This window comes from Hyperolius riggenbachi, chromosome 9, assembly GCF_040937935.1.
Source record: "Hyperolius riggenbachi isolate aHypRig1 chromosome 9, aHypRig1.pri, whole genome shotgun sequence".
Lineage (NCBI taxonomy): Eukaryota > Metazoa > Chordata > Amphibia > Anura > Hyperoliidae > Hyperolius > Hyperolius riggenbachi.
In genome coordinates this window covers 36,094,989-36,117,651 of record NC_090654.1, presented here as the reverse complement: position 1 = coordinate 36,117,651, position 22,663 = coordinate 36,094,989, and the positions used below count along the sequence as shown (strand labels likewise).

General features: G+C 45.2%; 1 protein-coding gene across 8 annotated transcripts in view; it reads right to left on the bottom strand.

Annotated features, from left to right (window-relative positions):
* FLAD1 (flavin adenine dinucleotide synthetase 1) overlaps positions 1 to 20,449 on the bottom strand; it is a 39,878-nt gene extending 19,429 nt beyond the window's left edge. The window contains exons 1-3 of one of the 8 annotated variants that reach the window (XM_068252515.1): positions 20,163 to 20,449; positions 6,279 to 6,483; positions 756 to 1,515 (exon numbers count right to left, since the gene is read on the bottom strand). In XM_068252515.1, the coding sequence (XP_068108616.1) occupies positions 756 to 1,515; positions 6,279 to 6,455 (937 nt within the window). In that variant the 5' untranslated portion in view covers positions 6,456 to 6,483; positions 20,163 to 20,449. The other 7 variants (XM_068252512.1, XM_068252510.1, XM_068252509.1 and 4 more) reach the window with 7 other exon arrangements.
* Between the last annotated feature and the right edge of the window lie 2,214 nt (positions 20,450 to 22,663).

Below are 22,663 nucleotides of genomic sequence, written 5' to 3'. Positions count from 1 at the left end.
GGACGATGGACTTATGGGTAACTAACCCCTTCTGATCCAGCCACACACCTGAGGCAATTAAGCCTAAATTTACAACAAGAATTCAAGTCTTTAAAGGACTTTTGTCGCGAAAATCTTAAAATTTAAAATATATGTAAATTATACAGTTAAGAAGTATGTTTAATCCAGACTAAAATGAGTCATAAATTACTTTTCTCCTAGGTTGCTGTCACTTACAGTAGGTATTAGAAATCTGACAGAACCGACAGGTTTTGGACTAGCCCATCTGCTCATGGGGGGTTCAGAGGGATTTCCTTATTTTCAAAATGCACTTAGTGAATGGCAGTTGCTCCGTCCAACTGCCAAAAAAGTGTACGGTGAGCAGGGAGGCTGGGCAGCATCTTTGTATAAATCTTTTTCAGAGAATGTCTTTATAAAGAATAAAGGCCATGCTGAAAATCCCCTATGGAGAGATGGACTAACCCAAAATCTGTTGGTAATGTCAGGTTTCTACTAATTACTGTAAATGCCAGCAACATAGGAGAGAAGTAATTTATGGCTCATTTTACTCAGGAAGAAACGTACTTCTTATTTGTATGTGTTTTAAATTGTAAGATTTTCGTGACAGTTCCTCTTTAAGGACTCGTAACTACTCGTTAGCCCATGCCTGGCTGCCAGGCAACAGGTATTGTTTAAAAGGAAATAAATATGGCAGCTCCCATGTTCCTCTCACCTCGGGTTCACTTTAAGCATGATCCAGGATGCTCACTACTGACCTGACTGTGACAGCTGGTAGACCTCGGCGGCAGCCTGTGTCATGGGATCCTTAACGAATGGCACCACAACCCCTGTGGGAAGGCGTTGGATGAGGAAGTTATAGGCTTCTTCCAGGCGTGACTCAGAGTCGGAGTCCAGCGTCAGCTGCACCCGGTAGTAGTTGTTGCCCCAGTCTGGATAGGAGCCCAGGCTGACGTATCTGCGGAAACAAGTGTTGGCTTCCTCCAGGACAGCAGCAATGGACATCTCATCTGCGTTGACGTAGATCTCTCGGCAGTAGAAGTGCGTTTTCTCATTGCGGAAGAGGTGGTCTAGGCCTTCCAGCGCTCGTTCCATCAGCGATGGGATGCCAGGAAAGACATAGACGTTGCGGACGCTGATGAGGGGGTATTTGAAGCAGTCTCCCGTGCGTTTGTCTGTGCCGTAGTTGAGTTTAGAGGAGACCGGGATTCGCGCCAGCTTCATCTCTGGACACCAAACATCCGACTTTCCGAAGAACTTCTGTACCAGGGACACCAGTTCTGGATGTGGAAAGACATTCTCCCCAAATGCCTTGGCCACGGCTTCAAATGTCACATCGTCATGTGTGGGGCCGATCCCGCCAGACGTCAGCACGTAAGTGTAGCGAGATGAGAAGGAAGCAATCTCTGATGCAATGACGTCCACTTCATCGGGGATGACAGAAATCCGCCTGACTTTAACTCCGATGGAGCGCAGCTTCTTACACATGAAGAAGGAGTTGGTGTCCTGAGTGTGACCCTGAAAATAGATCATCACATGACAAACTATAGTCAGTAACACTGAATGTCATGTTTTACCACCTTATGAAGCTTTCATTAATGCAAACAGTGCTCCTTAAAGCAAACCTGAACTGAAAACTAAAAGTCAAAATAAACATACACACATCATACTTAGCTCCTATGTAGTCTACTCATCAATCTTTCTCCTCTCCAGCGTCCTGTTTGTCCACTGTGATCAATGGAATTAACTGTCCTCAATTTTGCAAATGGTCATTACCCCATAACAGCTTCCTGGTCAGCACACTGTAAACTGTAATACTGCCCTCTTGAGCCCTAGGGAAACATGGACATTACCTTGCTCATCAGTTGTCCTTTTAGTTATAACTGACAGCAACTGATACATTTCAGTTCTGACAAAATCTTGTCAGAACTGGAAGGAATTGATGAGGAACTGATGGCGAGGTAAGTATGTAATATTCATTTGCAGATACATCGTGTGTTTCTTTTAAATAATTTTACTGAGCTCAGGTTCCCTTTAAAGGACACCTGTAACTGAAAAAAACGCCTGATATTTACCTCGGGAAGGGGAAGTCTCTGGACCCGAATGAGGCTTGCCCCGTCCTCCTCAGCCAGCTCATTCTTACATTGGAACCCCCGCAACGAATTTACATTCCCCTTCCTGCGCAGTTAGAGTGGACCCGATCAGGCTGGACTATTTCCTCCGGAGCGTGAGGGGAGCGTGCATGCGAGTATCGGCGACAAGCGGACATTCCATCGCTAGATCCCCTCTGCTGAGGAGGCCGGGGGAAGCTTCTTTAGGACCCAGAGGCTTCCCCCTCCCAAGGTAAGTACCCCCCGGGTAAAGGACACTAAGTGAAGTGAGAGGGATATAGAGACTGCCTTATTTATTTCCTTTTAAACAATACCAGTTACCTGGTATCCTGCTGATCTTTCATGCATCAGTAGTGTCTGAATCACACACCTGAAACAAGCATGCAGCTAATCTAGTCAAACCTCTGATCTGCTGCATGCTTGTCCAGGGTCTTTGGCTAAAAGTATTAGATGCAGATGAACAGCAGGACTGCGAGGCAACTAGTACAGTAGAGTCCCGGTTATCCTGAACTCAACTAACCAGCATTCTCAACCAACCAGCACAAATGGCCGGCAGTACTCAGTGGTGAAGTCACACTTCTTAGGCTGTTTGTGGGCTCTGCTGAGCTTTATGACTGGGATCAACAACTCCCCCAAGGTTAATAGACTTTCAATTACTGTATTCTACTATTTAATACAAGATTCATATAAAATGTGGGGTATAGTAGTGTATGAGCTGGGCCTATTTTTAACATTGAATCTCAAGCAACCAGAAAGCACACTTATCCGGCATCAGCCAATCCCTGACAGTCACGGAAAACTGAGACTCTACTGTATTGTTTAACCTGCCTGGCGTTCTATTAAGATCGCCAGGCAGGCTGCGGGAGGGTTTTTTTTTAATAAAAAAAAAACTATTTCATGCAGCCAACTGAAAGTTGGCTGCATGAAAGCCCACTAGAGGGTGCTCCGGAGGCGATCTTCCGATCGCCTCCGGCGCCCAGAATAAACAAGGAAGGCCGCAATGAGCGGCCTTCCTTGTTTTGCTTACATCGTCGCCATAGCGACGAGCGGAGTGACGTCAGCCGACGTCCTGACGTCAGCCGCCTCCGATCCAGCCCTTAGCGCTGGCCGGAACTTTTTGTTCCGGCTACGCTGGGCTCAGGCGGCTGGGGGGACCCTCTTTCGCCGCTGCTCGCGGCGGATCGCCGCAGAGCGGCGGCGATCAGGCAGCACACGCGGCTGGCAAAGTGCCGGCTGCGTGTGCTGCTTTTTATTTGAGCCAAATCGGCCCAGCAGGGCCTGAGCGGCAGGCTCCGGCGGTACTGGACGAGCTGAGCTCGTCCAGACCGCCCAGCAGGTTAAAAGGAATTAACCTCCCTGGCAGTATGATTACTTCCGGATTTTAGGGTCTTATTAAAATGTTTCAGACCCTAAAATCAGGAAACAATCATGCAGCCAGAGTCTCTGCAGCAGCCCCAGCAATCACTCAGCTCCCTGGGCTCCAGTGCTGCAATTTTACCTCCGACCTCCAGGTGGTGCTGTAACTCTGTAGTGAGATCGATGACGGCGATCTCAGCAGGTGATTCAGAGCCTCGGAGGACAGGAAGGAGAACAGCTACCAACGTCTGGATCCCCCAGGAGGTGAGTAAAAACTCCCGCTGCGCGCTATACTCTGCATTGAGCTCCCGGCGGCTAGCCCGAGCTACACCCGGGATTACCGCCAGGGAGGTTAACTACGGCCACCTCCATATCCCTCTCACTTTGGATGTCCTTTAAATCCATCTCTTAAAGCGTATCAGAGATTGGATCGGAAAGCAAATCGAACGTGTTGGAAATAATCAATCTGACAATAGATCGGCAAAAAAAATCTCATAGTGTGTACCCAGCATTAAAGCAGATCCGAGATGAAAAACTAAGTATAACAAGTAACTTGTCTATATATCTTATCTAAAGTTTAGATAGTTTACACAGAAAATCTAGCTGCAAACAGCTTCAATAGAATATGATTATTTCTTCCTGTGATACGACAGCAGCCATGTTGTTTGTAAACATTACATACAGGCAAGCTTATCTGCATCTTCAGCACTCAGCCTGTGAAAAAAACCTAATCCCTCCTCCTCCTCCTCCCCTCTGCCTCTGAAATCTCTGGCTAGTAATACCTCCCCTCCTCCTGCCCAGACTGAGCTCCCATGAGCCCTTGCTACTCTGAAAATGCCAAGACGCTATGAAAAACTGTGGACGAGCTTGTTTAGTTTATAGGGAATTAGAGTATTAAAACAAAAACAAAAAAGTATTTGGCTTGAGGAATGCCCTATAAACAATAGGAAAGGAACACAATTATGCAATGAGTAAAAGTTCATCTCGGATCCACTTTAAGTAATATCTTGGCCAAGAAAGAAACCAATGGGCTACTGTTAAGGTGTAGTACTACGCCCCCTTCAGGTCTGTCTAAGCTGTCTGACTTACAGTTTTGTGTGCTATTAATAGAAACTGATTTACCAAAAGCACGATTTTTCGCATAATTACTGTAAATATTGCAATGCCAACTTTTATCTTAAATTATTCAAAATGGTGTCTCTTAAACTGCTCACAAAGGAGTAAAAAAAATAAATCAAGAAGGTTCTTGAAACCTATAAACACTACATGTTGCGGTATTGACAACAACAAAAATGTATATTTTGGGACAGATTTTTTTTTTACCTAGGTATATAGTAGACAATTCATACATCTCATCCTTAAAGTGGACCCAAATTAAAAATACAAGATTTCAGAAATAAAATCTATTTTCTAAATTATAATAATAAATAGCACCCTTTTTTTCAGCTGCATGATGACAAATATAAAATATTTTACATTTATTGGAGGAACCCTGCCCTTCCTTTCATATTGCCGGGACAGAATCCGGCAAACTGGTGGGTTAGATGGTGTCCAGCAAAGGAGAAGTTGCTAATGGCTGCCACCTGTATAACACTAGTTATGAAAAGAGAAGGGTGAAAAGCAGGCACTGAAATGCTCATAGGCTTGAAGGAGTGTTTATTTATCTTTGTATGTGTCAGAGTAGTGCAACTAAATATTTTGAATTAAAAAAATGTTTGGTTTGGGTCCACTTTAAGGCTTGTCTGCACGATCAACCCAACGGCACAACCAAACGATTGCATGGCTTGTATTTTCCACGCACCAATTAACAACAAACTCATTTGCATACTGTGCATGCAGTGGAACAACCCACTGCAAGATATGGCTGTAGTATACAAAACAAGTACAAGATGTTGAAATGACTTGTACACACATGGCCAACTGCACAATATCAGCCCAATAGTCGTGTGAGTTGATCTTCTGGTTGGATTGGGCAAACCTCCTGTTATCAGTCACTGGTCTAGTTGTTTGTCAAGTGTACACACGCCCAACTATCGCTCAACAGACCAAGTTTGGATGGTAATTAGGCGGAAAAGTTGCACGTGTGTAAAAGCCTTATAGGATACATGCGAGTTGCCAAAAAAATTATATCTACTTACCCAGGGCTTCCTCCAGCCCCTGGCAGCCAATATGTCCCTCCCCACAGTTCCAGTATCCCCTCCGTTCCAGATGCCAACCTCAACAAGTTGGCATCTACTGTGCCTGTGCAAGCACCGCTCAGAGTTGCGCTCACGTGGTCTGGGGTGTTCTGCGCAGGCGCAATACTTCTGCACCTGCGCAGAACGCTTTAGACCACGTGAGCGCGATCACCAGCGGCGCTCGCGCAGGCACAGTAGATGCCGACCTGGCAAGAAGGGATACCAGAGCTGTGGCGAGGGACGTATCGGCTGTCAGGGACTTGAGGAAGCCCTGGGTAAGTAGAGCTAATTTTTTTGGCAGCTCGGATGTATCCTTTAAGGGAACTTGTCATTAGGCGGCCCTATGATGCAATAATATCCAGTGCATAGCAGAGAGTTCATGTCCGCATACTCTGCCCAGTCCAGGTTCTGATGTGAACATGAGGTACGTTGGGATGCGATGCAGCATATACAATGTCTAGAACTTGATTATTCTGGAACACTCTGGTGATGATTATCATTAAGCTGTGTCAGTTTATGCTATATGACCACCAGAATAATGACAAACTAGCAGCTGTTCGGTTACTTACAGTAATTGGCCAGAAGCCGCAGCTGCCGCTTATCACGCTCATTATATACAGAGAAGCTGATCACTCACCTTCAGTATCTCATCCCCAATGATAATGATGCCGGCAGTGACAGCCTCCTCCTCTGGCGATCCGCTGTTTGGGGACGGTGCCTTGCAGAAGGTGTTAGCAGACATGGCCAGGTGCCCCTGTAATCTGCTCAAGCGGCATACCCCTCTGCTGAACAACAGACCAGCGCTGATCGACATGCGCCCCTCTCACACACAATGAGTCCTGCTGGGAGGAGAGACAGAGAGAGGCATGAGAGGGGGGCAAAGGTCTCTGGGAGAAGGTGACAGCTCTGTAACCTATTCACTGCTGAGTCTACACTCTGGAAAAGGGGAAGCGCTAAAGGGTACAAAATATGGGGGTGGCTGGAGAGAGAGAGAGAGAAAAGGAGGGGTCAGTGAGGGAACACAGGAGGGAAAATGAAAGAGAAGGTAAAATAAAACAAGGGAGGCTGAGTGCAAGCCGGGGAGACAGCAGGTGGGGAGTGTCAAAGGAAGTAGGCAGGGAGACAGGTGAGTGGTGCACAGGGAATGGTGTCATGCACAGGATATCATATTTCCAGCTGGACATCTCGTCCAGAGCTGTGTGCTGCTGTCTATCTGAAAGATGCAATGACGCATGGAAATGTTATGCTAGGAACACACAATGCATTTTTTCGGACGATTTTCCATTCAATTTATTTTCGTTTTGTTTTTTCCGTTCGATTTCTCGCTCGATTCTCGTATTTTTTCTTAACAATTTCCATTCACTTCTATGCGAAATTGATCACAAAAACTATCTAAAATAAGATCGGACATGGCGGAAATTATCTATCAAACCATCTAACACAAAATTGTATGGTGTGTTCCTCGCATAAGATAAGCCCACATAAGATTGACAATTATTATTATATGGTATTACTGTTAATGATCTGGTCTTTACAGTTTTCAATGTTATTTTTATTTTTTTTTGCCATATATTTTAGTGCCTTACTTCTAATTTGTGTGCATTGTTTCAAAGACATTAGCAAAGTATTGATCTCATAACAAGAATTACTAAGAGACGTGATCAGCTAAAATGGAATTACTTTGCATGAGGAAAGCTCTATGTAAAAGTTTAGCTATTTAGCAATAGAGATGGCCGGAATCGTTCGCTGATGTCGGCGAACATCTCACCCTGTACTACTTCCGGGTCTCTATGACCCGGAGTAGTACGCCTGCGCTGGCCCGGTGGTGCGCGTCTTTGATCGCGTGCCTGTCGCTGGGCACTCTCTGCGCATGAGCGTGACATCACTCGCTCGCTACACTTTTTCCGCAAATAGCTGGTGGATTGAGGGGGGGGGGTGACCCCCCTCCTCGCCGCCCTGCCCGCTACCCCCTGTCCTGGCTGCTACCCCCTCAGGCTACCCGGGGGACACCTATTGGGGTGACGTGAAGGGGAGGAGCAGGCAGTAGGCAATGCGATCTCCCTCCGTTTTGTGTGCAAGAATAGCCTGTGTAGAGGGAGATCCGTTTTTGCACTGCCCTCCACTACCCCTGCGTGTATCAGGATCCATGTGCGTTGTGGGAAAATGCAGCAGATCCGGACCTTCCGTTGAGGTTTTGAAAATGTGTCCCCGCAAATGCAGATGGATCCATTTTTTGTTTGGGTAAAGACAGCTTCTATTTTTAACATTGCTATCCGTGGCTTCGGTTTTGATCAGGTTTTAAAAACGGAGCCACGGATACGTTTCCAGACTTAGGGCTCGTTTCCACTATCGCGAATCCGCATGCGTCCAACGCATGCGGATTCGCACATGTAATGCAAGTGGATGGACCTGTTTCCACTGTAGCGTTGTTGAGGTGCGTTTTTTTCAGCAGTGAAAAAACGCACAAAAGAGCCACAGAATTCGCCTGCGAGTGAAATGCATGCAAATCGCATGCGAATCGCATGCAATGTATTTAATAGGGAAATCGCATGCGATTTCCCCATGCGGTTTTTGCCGCAAATTCGCATAGGTACCAATGTAAATTCACACAGGCAGTGACATAGTTAAAATCGCATATACCCTCGCCTATGGCAAAAAACGCATGGGTAATCGCATCTGCATGCGATTTCATCAGCGGTGGAATCCAGGCGATTCTGCACCGCAATAGTGGAAACGAGCCCTTAGTGTGAACGAGCTCTAATTGTCTTCTAACAAGTACAAATAAAAAGTTAAATTTGAAAGATGCAGAAGGTGGACTGTGTAAACAACATGAAAGAGATTTGGGAATACAGTAGTTAAAGGGAACCTTAACCGGCGGGGAAAAATAAATTCACTTACCTGGGGGCTTTCCCAAGCCTCCTGCAGCCGTCCTGTGCCCGCGCCGGTCCTTCGGTGCCCTCCGGTCTCCCTCCGCCGCTAAGTTTCGTTTTCGGCCGACCGCCAGTCGTCCTCCGGCAAAGCGTCCTCTTCTTCCGCATTCCCCGTCGTAAAGAGCCGTAAAGCGTGTCCGCATGACGCCAAACGCGAGGGCACCAGAGGGCACCGAAGGACCGGCGTGGGCACAGGACGGCTGCAGGAGGCTTGGTAAAGCCCCCAGGTAAGTGAATTTATTTTTCCCCGCCGGTTAAGGTTCCCTTTAAGAACATTTGCAGGGAGCTGTATGGACAGCAGATACATTTCAGGGTACTTTTTATCTGTGCTTTTCATAAAACATTCCTGCTTGAACCAGGGAAGGAAGAGGAACTTTACTGGATATAGTTTAATAAATAAAATTGCTTATTTTTCACAATAATTCTAGAAATTATTTAGCCAGTGTTTCCCCATTGTAAAATATTTCCTCTCTCTGATCTACATTTTTAAATTAATCACAAATGAATGCGACATCTTTACTGCTGGCAGGTGTGTCACTACGGAATGTCTGCTTACTGTGTATTAAGCTGAGTACACACGTACGATAACGATAGTTCGAAAACGAACCATAACGACAATCGGACCGATAATCGTGCGTTCCAAATTTTCCAACGATCATTTTTTTGGATGATAACGACCGTTATCGTTCAATCCGGCCGATCCAACCCGGCGGATTTTTTCGAAAGATAATCGTTCAATCGTTGCAGTGTGTACAAAGATCGTCCAATAATGATTATCTGTGGAGTAGTACGCATGTTCTTATTGCCTGTCATAACGTCACTTCCGTTTGCGCACGCATTTTTTTATCGTTCGTCGTTCAGTACTTTATACTTATATCGTTCACGTGTGTACACAATCGTTCATTACGAACGATCTTTTCGGTCTAATTTGAATATCGTGTAAACGTCACGAATCGTTCGTAACGAACGATCTTTATCGGACGTGTATACGCACCTTTACAAAGTGAGCAGAAACAACACCTGGCTTCCCAGAATGCTCTGGGAGGTTTAATTCTGCACAACTTAACAGCCTAGGGTAAAAAATAACTGGAAAGATGGGGTTACATCTTAATATACAGCTATATATAGATATAGGAAGAGTTTCTTATCCCCCTATACATTCCTAGTAGTTTGGGTCACCCTGAGCTGCTTGGTTACTCTGTTGATCCTGAAACAGAAATACTGTAAAAGTGGGTATTCTGAAGAATTTACTAAATTCTACTATATGTCACTACGGTGCCTTTTGAAGAATTTTACGGCTGTCAAATTCCCCACTAAGGATCTTTTCCACATTTCCTGTCCACAACACAAAGCAGCAAGGAGGTGAACTAATAGAAATTCCCATTCACATTCTTACTCTGTTGCCATCAGCCACAGTCAGCAAGTAAAGGGAAGTTCTCTCAGGAGAGACATAGACAACAATAAACACCTGGCTATTTCCCCCACTCTATTCACATCAGGACACACTTGCTGAAGCTCTGGGTCAGGTGGGACAAGCTTCCACCTAGAGATGTGATTTAAAGTCACAATTAATTTTTTCTTAGTTCTGCATTAGAGCAGGATCATCCACTAGGCAACAAAGGCAGGTGCCTGGTGCCTAGTAGGTGTCAAGGGGCCCACCTTCCACTTTCTCTGATCTCTTTCCAATTCAGCTTACCACCAAATCTACTACCTTTCCTAGGGCCCCATTACATCTTAATCTATCTCTGATGATCCAGCATTAAAGGATACATCCGAGCAAAAATAAAAAACAAGATGTACTTACCTGGGGCTTCCTTCAGCCCCTGGCAGCCTATCTGTCCCTCACCACAGCTTCAGTGTCCCAAGATACCTTCCGTTGGAGATGCAGACCCCGGCAGCTTAGCATCTACTGCGCCTGCACAAATACACGCCCGCGCCGCTCGTGATCGCGGTCACAAGGCCTGGAGCGTTCTGCGCAGGTGCAGAAGTACTGCGCCTGCACAAAACGCTCCCGGTTACGGGAGTGTGATCGCGAGCAGCTTGGCCGTGCGCAGGCGCAGTAGAGAAGTGTGATTGCGAGCAGCTTGGCTGTGCGCAGGCGCAGTAGAGAAGTGTGATCGCGAGCAGCTTGGCTGTGCGCAGGCGCAGTAGATGCCAACCAGGCAAGGTTGGCATCTCCAACAGAGGGAATCAGGAGCTGCGCCGAGGGACAGATAGGCTGCCAGGGGCTGGAGGAAACCCCAGGTAAGTAGATCTATTTTTTTATTTTTGCTTGGACGTATCTTTTAAGCCTCGAACAGACAATGGATAAAAGTATTTTGAAACGTCCTACAGATATCTATTCAGCAAAAGGAGTAGCAGACGAGGCACCACCCACTATGCGAAGAGAGTAGGAAGATGCAAAAGTCGGCACTGCTGGCAACTGTGTTTATTTTCAATAGATGGTACACATCAAAAAAGTTCATGTGGAACAAAGATTACACATACCGTGTTGGTGGAGGCTGTGAAACGGCCGTTTCGCGCTGTACAGCCTCCGTAGAAGCGCATTGACAGCGTGAAATGGCCGTAAGGCTATTCTGTGCCCAGCACCCACCACCAGGTCACAGCCTCCAACAACACAGTATGTGTAATCTTTGTTCCACATGAACTTTTTTGATGTGTACCATATATTGAAAATAAACACAGTTGCCAGCAGTGCCGACTTTTGCATCTTCCTACTCTCTTCCTACCAACTTGTATTTATCAAGCCAGAGCACGCTGGCTATGCGGAAAGAGGCTGTTTATCCTGCCAAGATCCCTCTCCATGCAGAGTGAACTGTAGTGCCGACCCCCCCTCTCTCCTCTTCCTTACTTCAACACCATCCACTATGCTCAGGACTAATTTATTCAATAACCATCACCGGCACAGACATAAACAAGTGGCACAGGGTGACAGCCTGACAGCCATTTTGCAGCACACCAGCTACCTCAGATACCGAACGGTCTCTGAGGAAGCAGGAGTGCCGCAAAACGGCTGTCAGGTCGTCACTCTGTGCCACTTGTTGTATGTCTGTGCCGGTGATGGTTATTGAATAAATTAGTCCTGACCATAGTGGATGGTGCCTCGTCTGCTACTCCTTTTGCTGAATAGACTTGCATGTTGTATCGAGGGCACAGGACTGGAGTTTAAACCATCACACTGAGGTCCTGCTGGTGCATTTGGTGTCGACAATTTTTCTTCCTTTTGCACAATTGTCCTACAGATATTGCTGTAACCGTGTAACAGACGACAATCGTTGTAAAAAAAATAGCCAAATATTGTTAAACGACAAAAACGAGTGGCTGATATTGCGTCTTCTGGCAAAGCCAACTGGTAAATCAATTATGACTACCACTGGGCAGATATCATGCAATCAACTGGTGTGTACGTCGTTCAAACAACATTGTTCCAGAGTATGCATGGCATGCATTCAAAAAAGGCGCTGTCAAATTTCGGCACAGGGAGGAGCCAGAAGACAGCTCACCTTACTATAGCAAAAAGATTCTGGATGGCATTAGAAATTATTCTCATTCTGAGATCTAGAAATTCGGGAGGACATGTAATTTGGGCTATTGCCGGCAGCTGAATAACCTTTTTGTTTGACTAATTTTAGCTATTATTGCTGGTGCCCAACTTTATCACTGAGCGCTGCTATAGCCGTAATTTGCATTACAGTGTTTGGCAGCGCCCAAATCATCAGCGCAGCGCTGTAACAAAATGAGCTGCCTTGCATGCATGCAGTGTGACATAATCTATTCTACATGTCGTATTTAAACTTCTTGTCATTTCCTTTTACTGGGTAAAGTCACTTAAGCATTGTCACTTGTTTGTGTGCACCGACTTTAACCACTTCCGGACTGAGTTGCTTGTAATCTATGACCTGCATGTGGCTGTGCGGCTCTGACAGGACGTAGCTTTCAACAATCGTCGCCGCGCAGTCATGCCGCTCCTGCCGTTCTCTACGCACTGCAATACACTCGCCCTACCGTCTCTATGACAGCAGAGCTGTGTGAGCGAGTCAGGAGCAGATTTCATTGGCTCCTGGCCCTGTCATCACTGTAAGCCAATCCCATTAGCTTACATTGATTGACAAGGTCAGAAGTCAATGAAAGCGGCTCCTGAAAGGCGCACAGTGCTCTGCCGTCATAGAGACGGCAGAGAGAGGGACCTGCGGTGATGGGCTAGCAATGTGACCAGCGAGAGTGGCGGAATTGCACGGAGATTCGTTGGTAAGTGCCATTTTACTGTACCATCAGTCTCTGGTCCTTAGACAGCTGGTACGGAAGAGGTTAATCTAGCTCATGTATGGACCTTTAGTGGGGTTGAAGTGGAACTATATAAGTGGCTGAACAGGTAATGAATAATTCATGAATCCAGCTAGCAGATAAGTAAATCACTAGCTTTCAGAATGCACAGCTATGGTTATTTGTATGGTTTAAGTGACCCAGTGGGAAACCTCCTAGGGAAATTCCACTAACGTGATTGGGTCGACAGCGCCTTCAAGAAACTTGAGGGCTCAGCCTTTACCCCCCCCCCCCCCCCTTAAGGACCAGCGTGTTATTTTATGATCTGTGCTGAGTGGGCTCTGCAGCCCCCGCACAGATCAGGTTGCAGGCAGAGCGATCAGATTGCCCCCCTTTTTTTCCCCCTATGGGGATTATGTGCAGGGGGGGTCTGATCGCTCCTGCCTGCCTGGGTGTTGCAGGGGGGGGGGGGGGGAGGGGCACCTCAAAGCCCCCCTCCGCGGCGAAATTCCCCCCTCCCTCTCCTCCCTGGTGATCGGGGCTGCACAGGCTGTCATCTGTCACATGGCGGCGATCCCCGGCCGCTGATTGGCCGGGGATCGCCGATCTGCCTTACGGCGCTGCTGTAACAGCAGCGCCGTTCAATGTAAACAAAGGAGACAAACGTATCCTGCGTTTACATTTAGTCTGGGAGCCGCGATCAGCGGCTCGCAGGCTATTCACGGAGACCCACTCCGTGATCTAACAGGAAACGGCCGCTCGCGCGAGCAGCCTTTCCTGATTAATTAGGGAGGCACCTGGCGACGCAGATGTGCGTCTCTGGTCCTCCAGCTACCACTTTGCCGCCGCACAGTATGAGTGTGCGGTCGGCAAGTGGTTAAAAAGGTACTGTCGCGAAAATTAAGAAGTTATTTTCTTCCAGAGTAAAATGAGGCATAAGTTACTTTTCTCCTATGTTGCTGTCACTTAGGGCCCATTTCCACTTGTGCGGTGGGAATCGCAGCGGGAAAAAATTTGCATGCGGATGCGAATTTCGCATGCGGTTGTGTGCGAATTTTCATGTGAATTCGCATACGATTTCGCATGGATGACTATGTATGTGAATTTAACCATGGCAGTGCCTGTGTACTTTTACATTGTTTTTATGCGAAATCGTACGCGAATTCGCATGAAAATTTGCATATCAAAACTGCATGCGAATTTCTTATTAAATACATTGTATGCGAATCGCATAGCGGTATGCGGTATGCGAATTCTGATGGCTCTGCCGTGCAGATTTTTTCTGCACAGAAAACCGCTCAGAAATCCTGACAAGTGGAAACAGTCCCATCCACTTGTATTGTCTATGCGAATCTGCATGCAGGAAACGCATGCAGATTCGCTCTAGTGGAAACGGGCCCTGATAGTAAGTATTACAAATGTGACATTACCGACAGATTTTGGGAAAGTCCATTTCTCCATAGGGGATTCTCAGCATGGCCTTTAGGCCTCATTCACACTTTGTACGCTTCTGTCCGCTTTTTTTCAGCACATCAATGTTACAGATACATGTTGCTGAAAAAAGCGGACAGAAGCGAACAAAAGCGCACTGGTGTGAATGAGGCCTAAAAGACATTCGCTGAAAAACATTTATACAAAGATGCTGGCCAGCCTCCGTTTTTGCTGCACACTTTTTTGGCAGTTGGACTGAGCAACTGCCATTCACTAAGTGCTTTTAAAAATAAAGTAAACCCTAACCCCACCCCCCATAAGAAGATGGGCTATTGCAAAATCTGTCGGTAATGCCAGATTTCTACTACTCACTGTAAGTGACAGCAACATAGGAGAAAAGTCATTTATGGCTCATTTTACTTTGGAAGAAAATACTTATTTGTATATGTTTACATGCATTTAAAATTTTAAGATTTTCATGAAAGAGGTCCTTTAAGGCTAGGTTTCCATTTATGTGAAAACTGGCTGATTCCCCGGCCATGAATTTGGATGGAATTTGGCAGCCTATAGAACTCTATGCAGAGCATTCGAATTCGTTTCCGGGTACAAATCTGAGGCTCTGCAGCATAATGATCGCGTCACCCGTCCGACTCCCATAGCCGTGCCTAGCATGGCTAGAAGGATTCAACTGCGAGACACGTCACAGCTGTGCCGGCATCGCATCTCGCAAGACGCATGCCGAGCACAGTGGAAGCGAGCCCTAGACTATCTCGAAAAAAGTAGGCAGTTAAAAGCGATAGTGGTCCCTTAATGCTAAATACACACAATGCAATTTCCTGTCTGATTGACGGGAATCGGACAATTTTTCCCGACATGTCCCATCTGCTCTCATCGGATAACAGCATGGATTATCATTGGGAAAATCGATCTCGTTATTAGTCTGGAGCAGTTTGGACACGTATGCCCAATACAACTTCCCCATCAGATTACCCATCCATCCATTAGATGGGAAATTGAATCGTGTGTACCCAGTATTATGCTAGGTACACACGGTACGATTTCCGTGCGATTTTCCAACCCAATCGTTTATTCCGCACGATTTTGTGCTCAATTCTCTTATCTTCATTTGTTTTTATATTTTTCCATTCACTGCAATGAGAAATCAAGCGCAGAAACGATTGGGAGCAATATCAGACATGACAGATTTTATCAATCGGATCCATCTATCGCACAGAAATCGTACTGTGTGCATTCGGCATAAGGTTTCAGATAGAATCATAACTATGCCAACACTATACGGCCAATTACAGTGCTTCAAGTTGCAGAAGGTGCTGGTATTGGACTGGGCCAGCTAAACCATACTCGCTCCAAGTTCTGGTACAGTCAGCCTCCCTAATTCTTATCATAAAGATTAAAATTAAAAATCACATAAGCTTGATTGGTATCTATTGTCACAACCAGTATTCCACACCTTTACTTGTGGAGCTGGGGTTATAAAGTGCAAACCTCCTGTCGGCAGCCAATCAGATACTCCCTACCTGCACAGTGGGCGGAGCTATGTCAGTATCCAAATCATTCTAGGTTGCTATGAGCAATACATCCCACTTCCAACCCGCCCACCAGGCAACAGCGATAGCGTAGCGCTTAGCAACAACCAACACGTGCCTCTCTCCACACCTGCTTCCGTGATCCACAGCTGCTTCCACAGACCGGCCGGGCGTAACTCCTCCCTCCGCACATGCCATTGGCTGTCCCTCATGTCCGTCAAGAGTTCTGCAATGCGGTTGGCAGCTGCTGGTGTACGGTCTGTACAGAGTGCAGTAGCTATTTGTCCCCTCCCGGAAACATATATACAGTGTAAAGGTTCCCACAAGAAAAAGCCCATCTATGGAAGTTCATAACATCTTACTCCCACTAGGTTTGCATACCTCCCAACTTTTTGAGATGAGAAAGAGGGACACAAGCCACGCCCCTGACATACCCCCATCATACCCCTAGTCACGCATACCATAAAGATTTCATAAGAAAATTACGGTATGTTGTTTTATAATTCACACCACACTGGTCCTTTCTATCCTGGATCATTTTCCTTCATATTGACGTTTTAAAATTAGTATATTAATTTAAAGGATGGAAATAAAGTTTAGAGTCAATCAAACATTTTTTAGTCGATATATATATATATATATATATATATATATATATATATATATATATATATATACATATATATACATATATATATATACATATATATACATATATATATATATATACATATATATATATATATACATATATATATACATATATATATATATATTTACATAGAAAGAGGGACAAATGAGGGGGAAAGAGGGACAGGGCTCCCAAAGAGGGACTGTCCCTCCAAAAGAGGGGCAGTTGGGAGCTATGGTTATCCACCCACAAGGTATTAGAAATGGTCGGTTTGGTTTACCTCTGAAACAGCTAGACAGTTTTACTACTGCTCAGCTGAAATGCTATCGCAGGCCTGGTGCACACCAAAACCCGCTAGCAGATCCGCAAAATGCTAGCAGATTTTGAAACGCTTTTTCTTATTTTTCTGTAGCGTTTTACCTAGCATTTTGCGGTTTTGGGAAGCGTTTTTGGTGTAGTAGATTTCATATGTTGTTACAGTAAAGCTGTTACTGAACAGCTTCTGTAACAAAAACGCCTGCAAAACCGCTCTGAACTGCCGTTTTTCAGAGCGGTTTGCGTTTTTCCTATACTTTACATTGGAGGCAGAAACGCCTCCGCAATCCAAAAATGCCTTAGGCCTTGTTTCCACTTAGTGCGCTTCTATCCGCTTCTGTCCGCTTTTTATCAGCACATCAATGTTACAGATTGATACATGTAGCTGAAAAGTGGACAGAAGCGCATAGATGGAAACGAGGCCTCACCCCGGGAGTATGCGTTTCAGCAAAACGCCTCCCGCTCTGGTGTAAACCACCCCATTGAGATACATTGACAAAGCGTATCAGCAAAAATGCAGAAAAACCCGCTCGGTGTGCACCAGCCCTAATAACGAAAAAAAAAATGCAAACTTTATTCAAAGAGATGACTTGAATTCTCTGCACATGCCACTCACATACAGCTAGCTATACACTTATCAACATTTATGTTTGATCTCACTGAAAATTTCATCCAAAGAGTACCTAAAGTCTGAAAACACATATGCAGGATAGAGATTAGAAGGCAATTTCAATTATTCAGGTTGGAGTGAGCATATGAAGTCTTCCACAATGCATTGCTGCTGAATATGCAAGTTGTCCCTGAAAAGCTAAACACACCTCCAAAACCTTTGGAATACAATAATGTGTCAGCTTGTTAATTGTACAAAGCCATAATAATGCAACATGCATACAGACTGTTTCAGGGCTGGTGAGCACCAGAGCGGTTCTGGAGCGTTTTTTAAAACGCTTGCAGGGGGGAAATCGCTTGGCTAATGAAAGTGAATGGGATGGTGCACACCAGAGCGGTTTGTTTTTTCCACAAACGCAAACTCAGGGGCTGCAGCATTTTTTTTTATTTCTGCCTCAATGTTAAAGTATAGGAAAGTGGAAAACAGCTCTGAAAAACGCTAGACCAGAGTGGTTTTCTAGGCGTTTTTGTTACAGTAGCTGTTCAGTAACAGCTGTACTGTAACAATATATGAAATCTGCTACACAAAAACACTCCAAAAAACGCTAGGCATGTTTAGAAAACCTCTCTAAACATGCCTAGAATCGCTCTGAAATCTGCTTCAAAAACCTATAGCATTTTGCGGATCGGCTAGAGGTTTTTGGTGTGCACTGGGCCTCAGACTGATTGGTCCTTATCAGTGCATGGCAAGGTTTAATATGGCTCTATGGGTTAGGACATGAAACACCCAGAGTTAGGCCCAGTGCACACCGGGCTGATCCGCCGGTCGCATCCGCCTGAAAATCCGCGTGGCTAATGTATCTCAATGGGCTGGTGCACACCGGCTGTTTGAGGTTTTGAGCAAACCGCAAACGTGCTTCTTGCTGCACGTTTGCAGTTTGCTAAAAACCTCAAACCACCGATGTGCACCAGCCCATTGAAATACATTAGCCACGCGGGTGCGGCCGGCGGATCGCATCAAGATCCGCTCGGTGTGCACTGGGACTAATCTCTGTCATCCTCACCCAAAACCGCTAGCGTTTTGTGGATCTGCTAGCGGTTTTGGTGTGCCCCAGGCCTGAAAGATTGCCCAACAAGCTCCTGGTGAACCAGAACTTCTAGGTGTGTAAGGGGCTGACAAGGACTAAAAAGCCCTCTTACTTAAAACTCTGTGCAAAACAGAAATTTCCCTTCTGTCTGTATGCATGCATGCATGCATGTTGGATTATTATTATTAATTGTATTTATAAAGCGCCAACATATTACGCAGCGCTGCACAATAGATAAATGGGTTAACATACAGGTAGAACATACTGAAACTCACAACAAAACAAGATCATGCAAATGATTTGATAACAATACAGTGTCATAGGTCAAAATAGAGACTGTTCTAGTCCACAACAGCGGTGATTGTCAGTAAGATTGCATAATCAAGCTGGAAACACTAGGGAGGAGGGCCCTGCCAGAGGCTTACAATCTAAAGGGTGGGGGTGGAGACAATAGGTGCATCTTTTGAGAGGGGGTCTAACAGAACAAATTATGGTGCTGGTGTAGAGGGTTATGCGAGCATGAAGAGGTGAGTCTTGAGAGCTTGTTTGAAGGTATTAAAGGTGGTGGCGAGTCTGGCGGCTGGTGGGAGAGAGTTCCAGAGAGTAGGGGCAGCCCTGGTGAAGTCCTGCAATCGTGCGTGCGACTGAGTTATGCGAGGTGCAACTAGGCGCAGGTCATTGGAGGATCAGAGGGGGCGGGCTGGTATGTGCCTGTGGACCAGATCAGAGATTTAGGTCGGGCAGGTCTTGTGCACTGATTTGTAGGCCAAGCACAGGATTTTGAAATTGATCCCAAAGCTGATGGGGAGGCAGTGTAGTGCTTTACAGAGCGGAGTTGTAGAGGCGCTGCGGTGAGAAGAATGTATCAGTCTGGCTGCTGCATTCATTGCCAATTGAAGTGGGGCAATATGTGGCTTTGCAGTGGCGGACAAAGACTAAAGTGGGCCCCAGTGCAGAATAAATGAATGGGCCCCATGTGAGTATCCATAATTATGTCAGATTATGAATGGATTATGGTTGGATCCAAATATTGTCGATAACATAAAAGTACAGAGCAAATATCACTGTTCCTCTTGGGTTTCAGAGAGAAATCCACATAGAATAGCCTACAGAATAATCATGCCCTAACTGTGGAGCAGCTGCATGGGTCCTAGAGGGCATGGGACCCCTGCCCGGCTGCATGAGCCTATATCCACCTCTGTCGCTTTGTAATATTAAAGCTAATGGGAACCAGAAAAAAAAGACATCTATGGAGAGGGAAGGCTCTGGGTCCTATAGAGCCATCCCACTCCTCTCACGGTCTCCGCGTTCCAGTGCTGGCTCCCCCGGTAGCAGTATTTGATCCATCGGATGAATATTGCACTCTGCCACAGCAGAAGGCTTTGGAAGTCTTCTGGAGCTTGAGTGCTCCGTACTGTGCCTGTGCTGCTAGAGCACTCTCTTGCATGCTGACGCATGCGCAGTACAGAACCAACCATCTTCGGGAGCACTTGGGCTCCTGAAGATGTCCAAAGCCTCCCGCTGAGGGGGTTTCAAAAGGAGGAGTCAACCCTGGAACAAAGGGACCGTGAGAGTACCAGGAAAGCTTTATAGGACTCTATAGGACCCAGAGCCTTCCCTCTCCTTAGGTAAGTATGTTATTTTTCCCGCTTCCCATTACCTTTAAAATGTACCTTACGGGGGAAAAATGGGGGGGGGGGTACTTACCTTGAGAGGGAAAATCCTCTGGATCCTAAAGAGGCTTCCCCTGTCCTCCTCACCAGACGGGATCCAGGGCTGGGACCCCCAAAGATCCGCTTGTCAAGAGCCTCACGCAGTATCAGCTTCCCCTCTGGCTCCAACAGAAATAGCAGAGCCTGACCAGCGTCCAATGCTCACTCACTCCAACCTAAATAATCACAATTTTTACACCCTCTTCCTGGGAGTTAAGTAGCCTAGAAACTGCCCTGGTATTTTCGCATGGGATGATTAGGTACTCTATTCCATGGACATTTTGTCAAAACATTTCCAATGGAATTAGTAACCGAAATACTGTTTCAGTTAGCAGTGGCAGCTGCTAATCAGTGGCTGCTACTGCTACAGTGGTGGCTGATAGCCTACAGGCAAGCAAAGGGGGGTGCGGAGTGGTGACACAAGGTGACCCCCCTGCATGTGACACCGCAGCTACAGTCTGCATGGAATTAACAACTATAGAGAGCTTTGGGGGCCTCCAGAAAAGGCCTGGCAGGCCTCATTTGGCTTCCAGGGCCAGACTTTGGACATGCCTGGCTTGAGTACAGTAGAGTTGGTGAATCCTGTAATTAAACCTAGTTTTAGCTATCCTGCCTCTGTGACTACTAAACCCAACACTAGGAGTGTAGCAGTATCCATGTTTGAAGCTCTGGGTGTATCTGCTGGCTGTAGCCCACTGCAGCTACTTTCATCAGTGACAGTGCAGATACTGGCAGACTCACAAGACTGCTTTTTGCTAATAGTAAACACATGCATTGTTCATCATCTGTGAATTTTGATTTATCAGTTTTCTTTTTAATGAACCAGCTTCTTCATTTGCACTAATTTACCAGTGAATTAAAGGATACACTAGGTGACATGTGACATGATGAGATAGACATGTGTACTGTGCAGTGCCTAGCACACAAATAACTATGCTGTGTTCCTTTTTTTTTTCTTTCTCCCCTTGAAAGAGTTAAACATCAGGTATGTAAGTGGCAGTTCCTGTCTAATCAGGACCGGGTCAGACTACCCTCACTGAGAAGAAATTACAACTATAAAACACTTTCCTAGCAGAAAATGGCTTCTGAGAGCAGGAAAGAGATAAAAAGGTCAATAGTTCATAGATTTTAGCTCTGGCATACTTCAATGAACGCATCATTGAAAAAAAACAAAAAAAACTGTACAAACTTAAAAAGTAGATTAAAGTATAAAATAAAACTGGAATATATTAAAAGGCCTTTTTTAGGAGGAGGATAGATTCAATTGTTTATTTCATTAATTTATTTTTACCTCGGGTGTCCTTTAATAAGGATTTCATTTGCATCTTGGCTTTTCTTGTTCTGCTTTAATTGTTTCTTCAATACACAATTCTGTTTTCCAAAAATCTCCACTTCTTTTCTCAGTGAGGGCTGCACACCAAGAGCGCTTCTGAACGTTTTAAAAAACGCTAGCGCTTCAAAGGGAATCTGAAGTGAATATAAACTTACGATATAATGATTTGTATGAATAGTACAGCTTAGAAATAAAACATTAGGATCAGAGACATTAGTCTAATATTGTTTCCAGTACAGGAAGATTTAAGAAACTCCAGTTATCTATGCAAAAGAGCCATTGAGCTTCACAACTTACAAAGTCACAGAGAGCTATGTCTTCTGAAGCTTGTTATCTCAACTGTCACTGTATTTTTTTTTTTTGCAGAGGACAGTTCACAAGTTCGCAAGCCTGCTCTGTAAAATCATTTAGAATGCTGAGTAGTGTGTAAATTGCAAATATTAGAGAATGATGCAATGTTATAAAAAACACTATGAAAATAAAAATATGAAAATATTTTCTTTGCTACTAATCTTCTAGTAATTATCCGTACTACACATACAATTCATTATATCATAATTTTTTCCGCTTCAGTGTCTCTTTAAAAAGCTCTTGGCTAATGTATTTGAATGAGATGGATCACACCAGAGCCATGTGATTTTTTCCTAAATGCAAACACAGGGCCTGCAGCATTTCTGCTGATTTCTGAAGCGATTCAGCCTCAATGTTAAGTATAGGAAAGTAGAAAATCGCTAGAACAGGGCGGTTTTTATACAAAACAAGTACACTTGCAGCTCTTCTGTACTTAGAATAGAAAATCGCTACACCAAAACGCTCCCAAAATCGCTAGGATTAAATAGAAAAATCGCTAGGCACATGCCTAGAATCACTAGAAAAATCACTTCTTAAAGCGCTGAGCGTTTTGCGTTACGGTAGCGCTTTTAAGGTGGCCCTTACTAAATCTCAGTGCTTGAAACTTTTGCCGGTTTCTCAGACTAGCCTTACCTAAATCATTTCTGTGCTGTTGTCTATCAGCAATCCAATGTTCCTCTATTTGTAAAAGTAGTCTTTCATTCTGAGCAACATTGCAATTTAATTTGGCAGTTTTTATTTTATATCATGGCCATTTCCCCATTACATTTCTCACATTGGTCTAGCCATGACCTAACAGCTATTATGGTCTT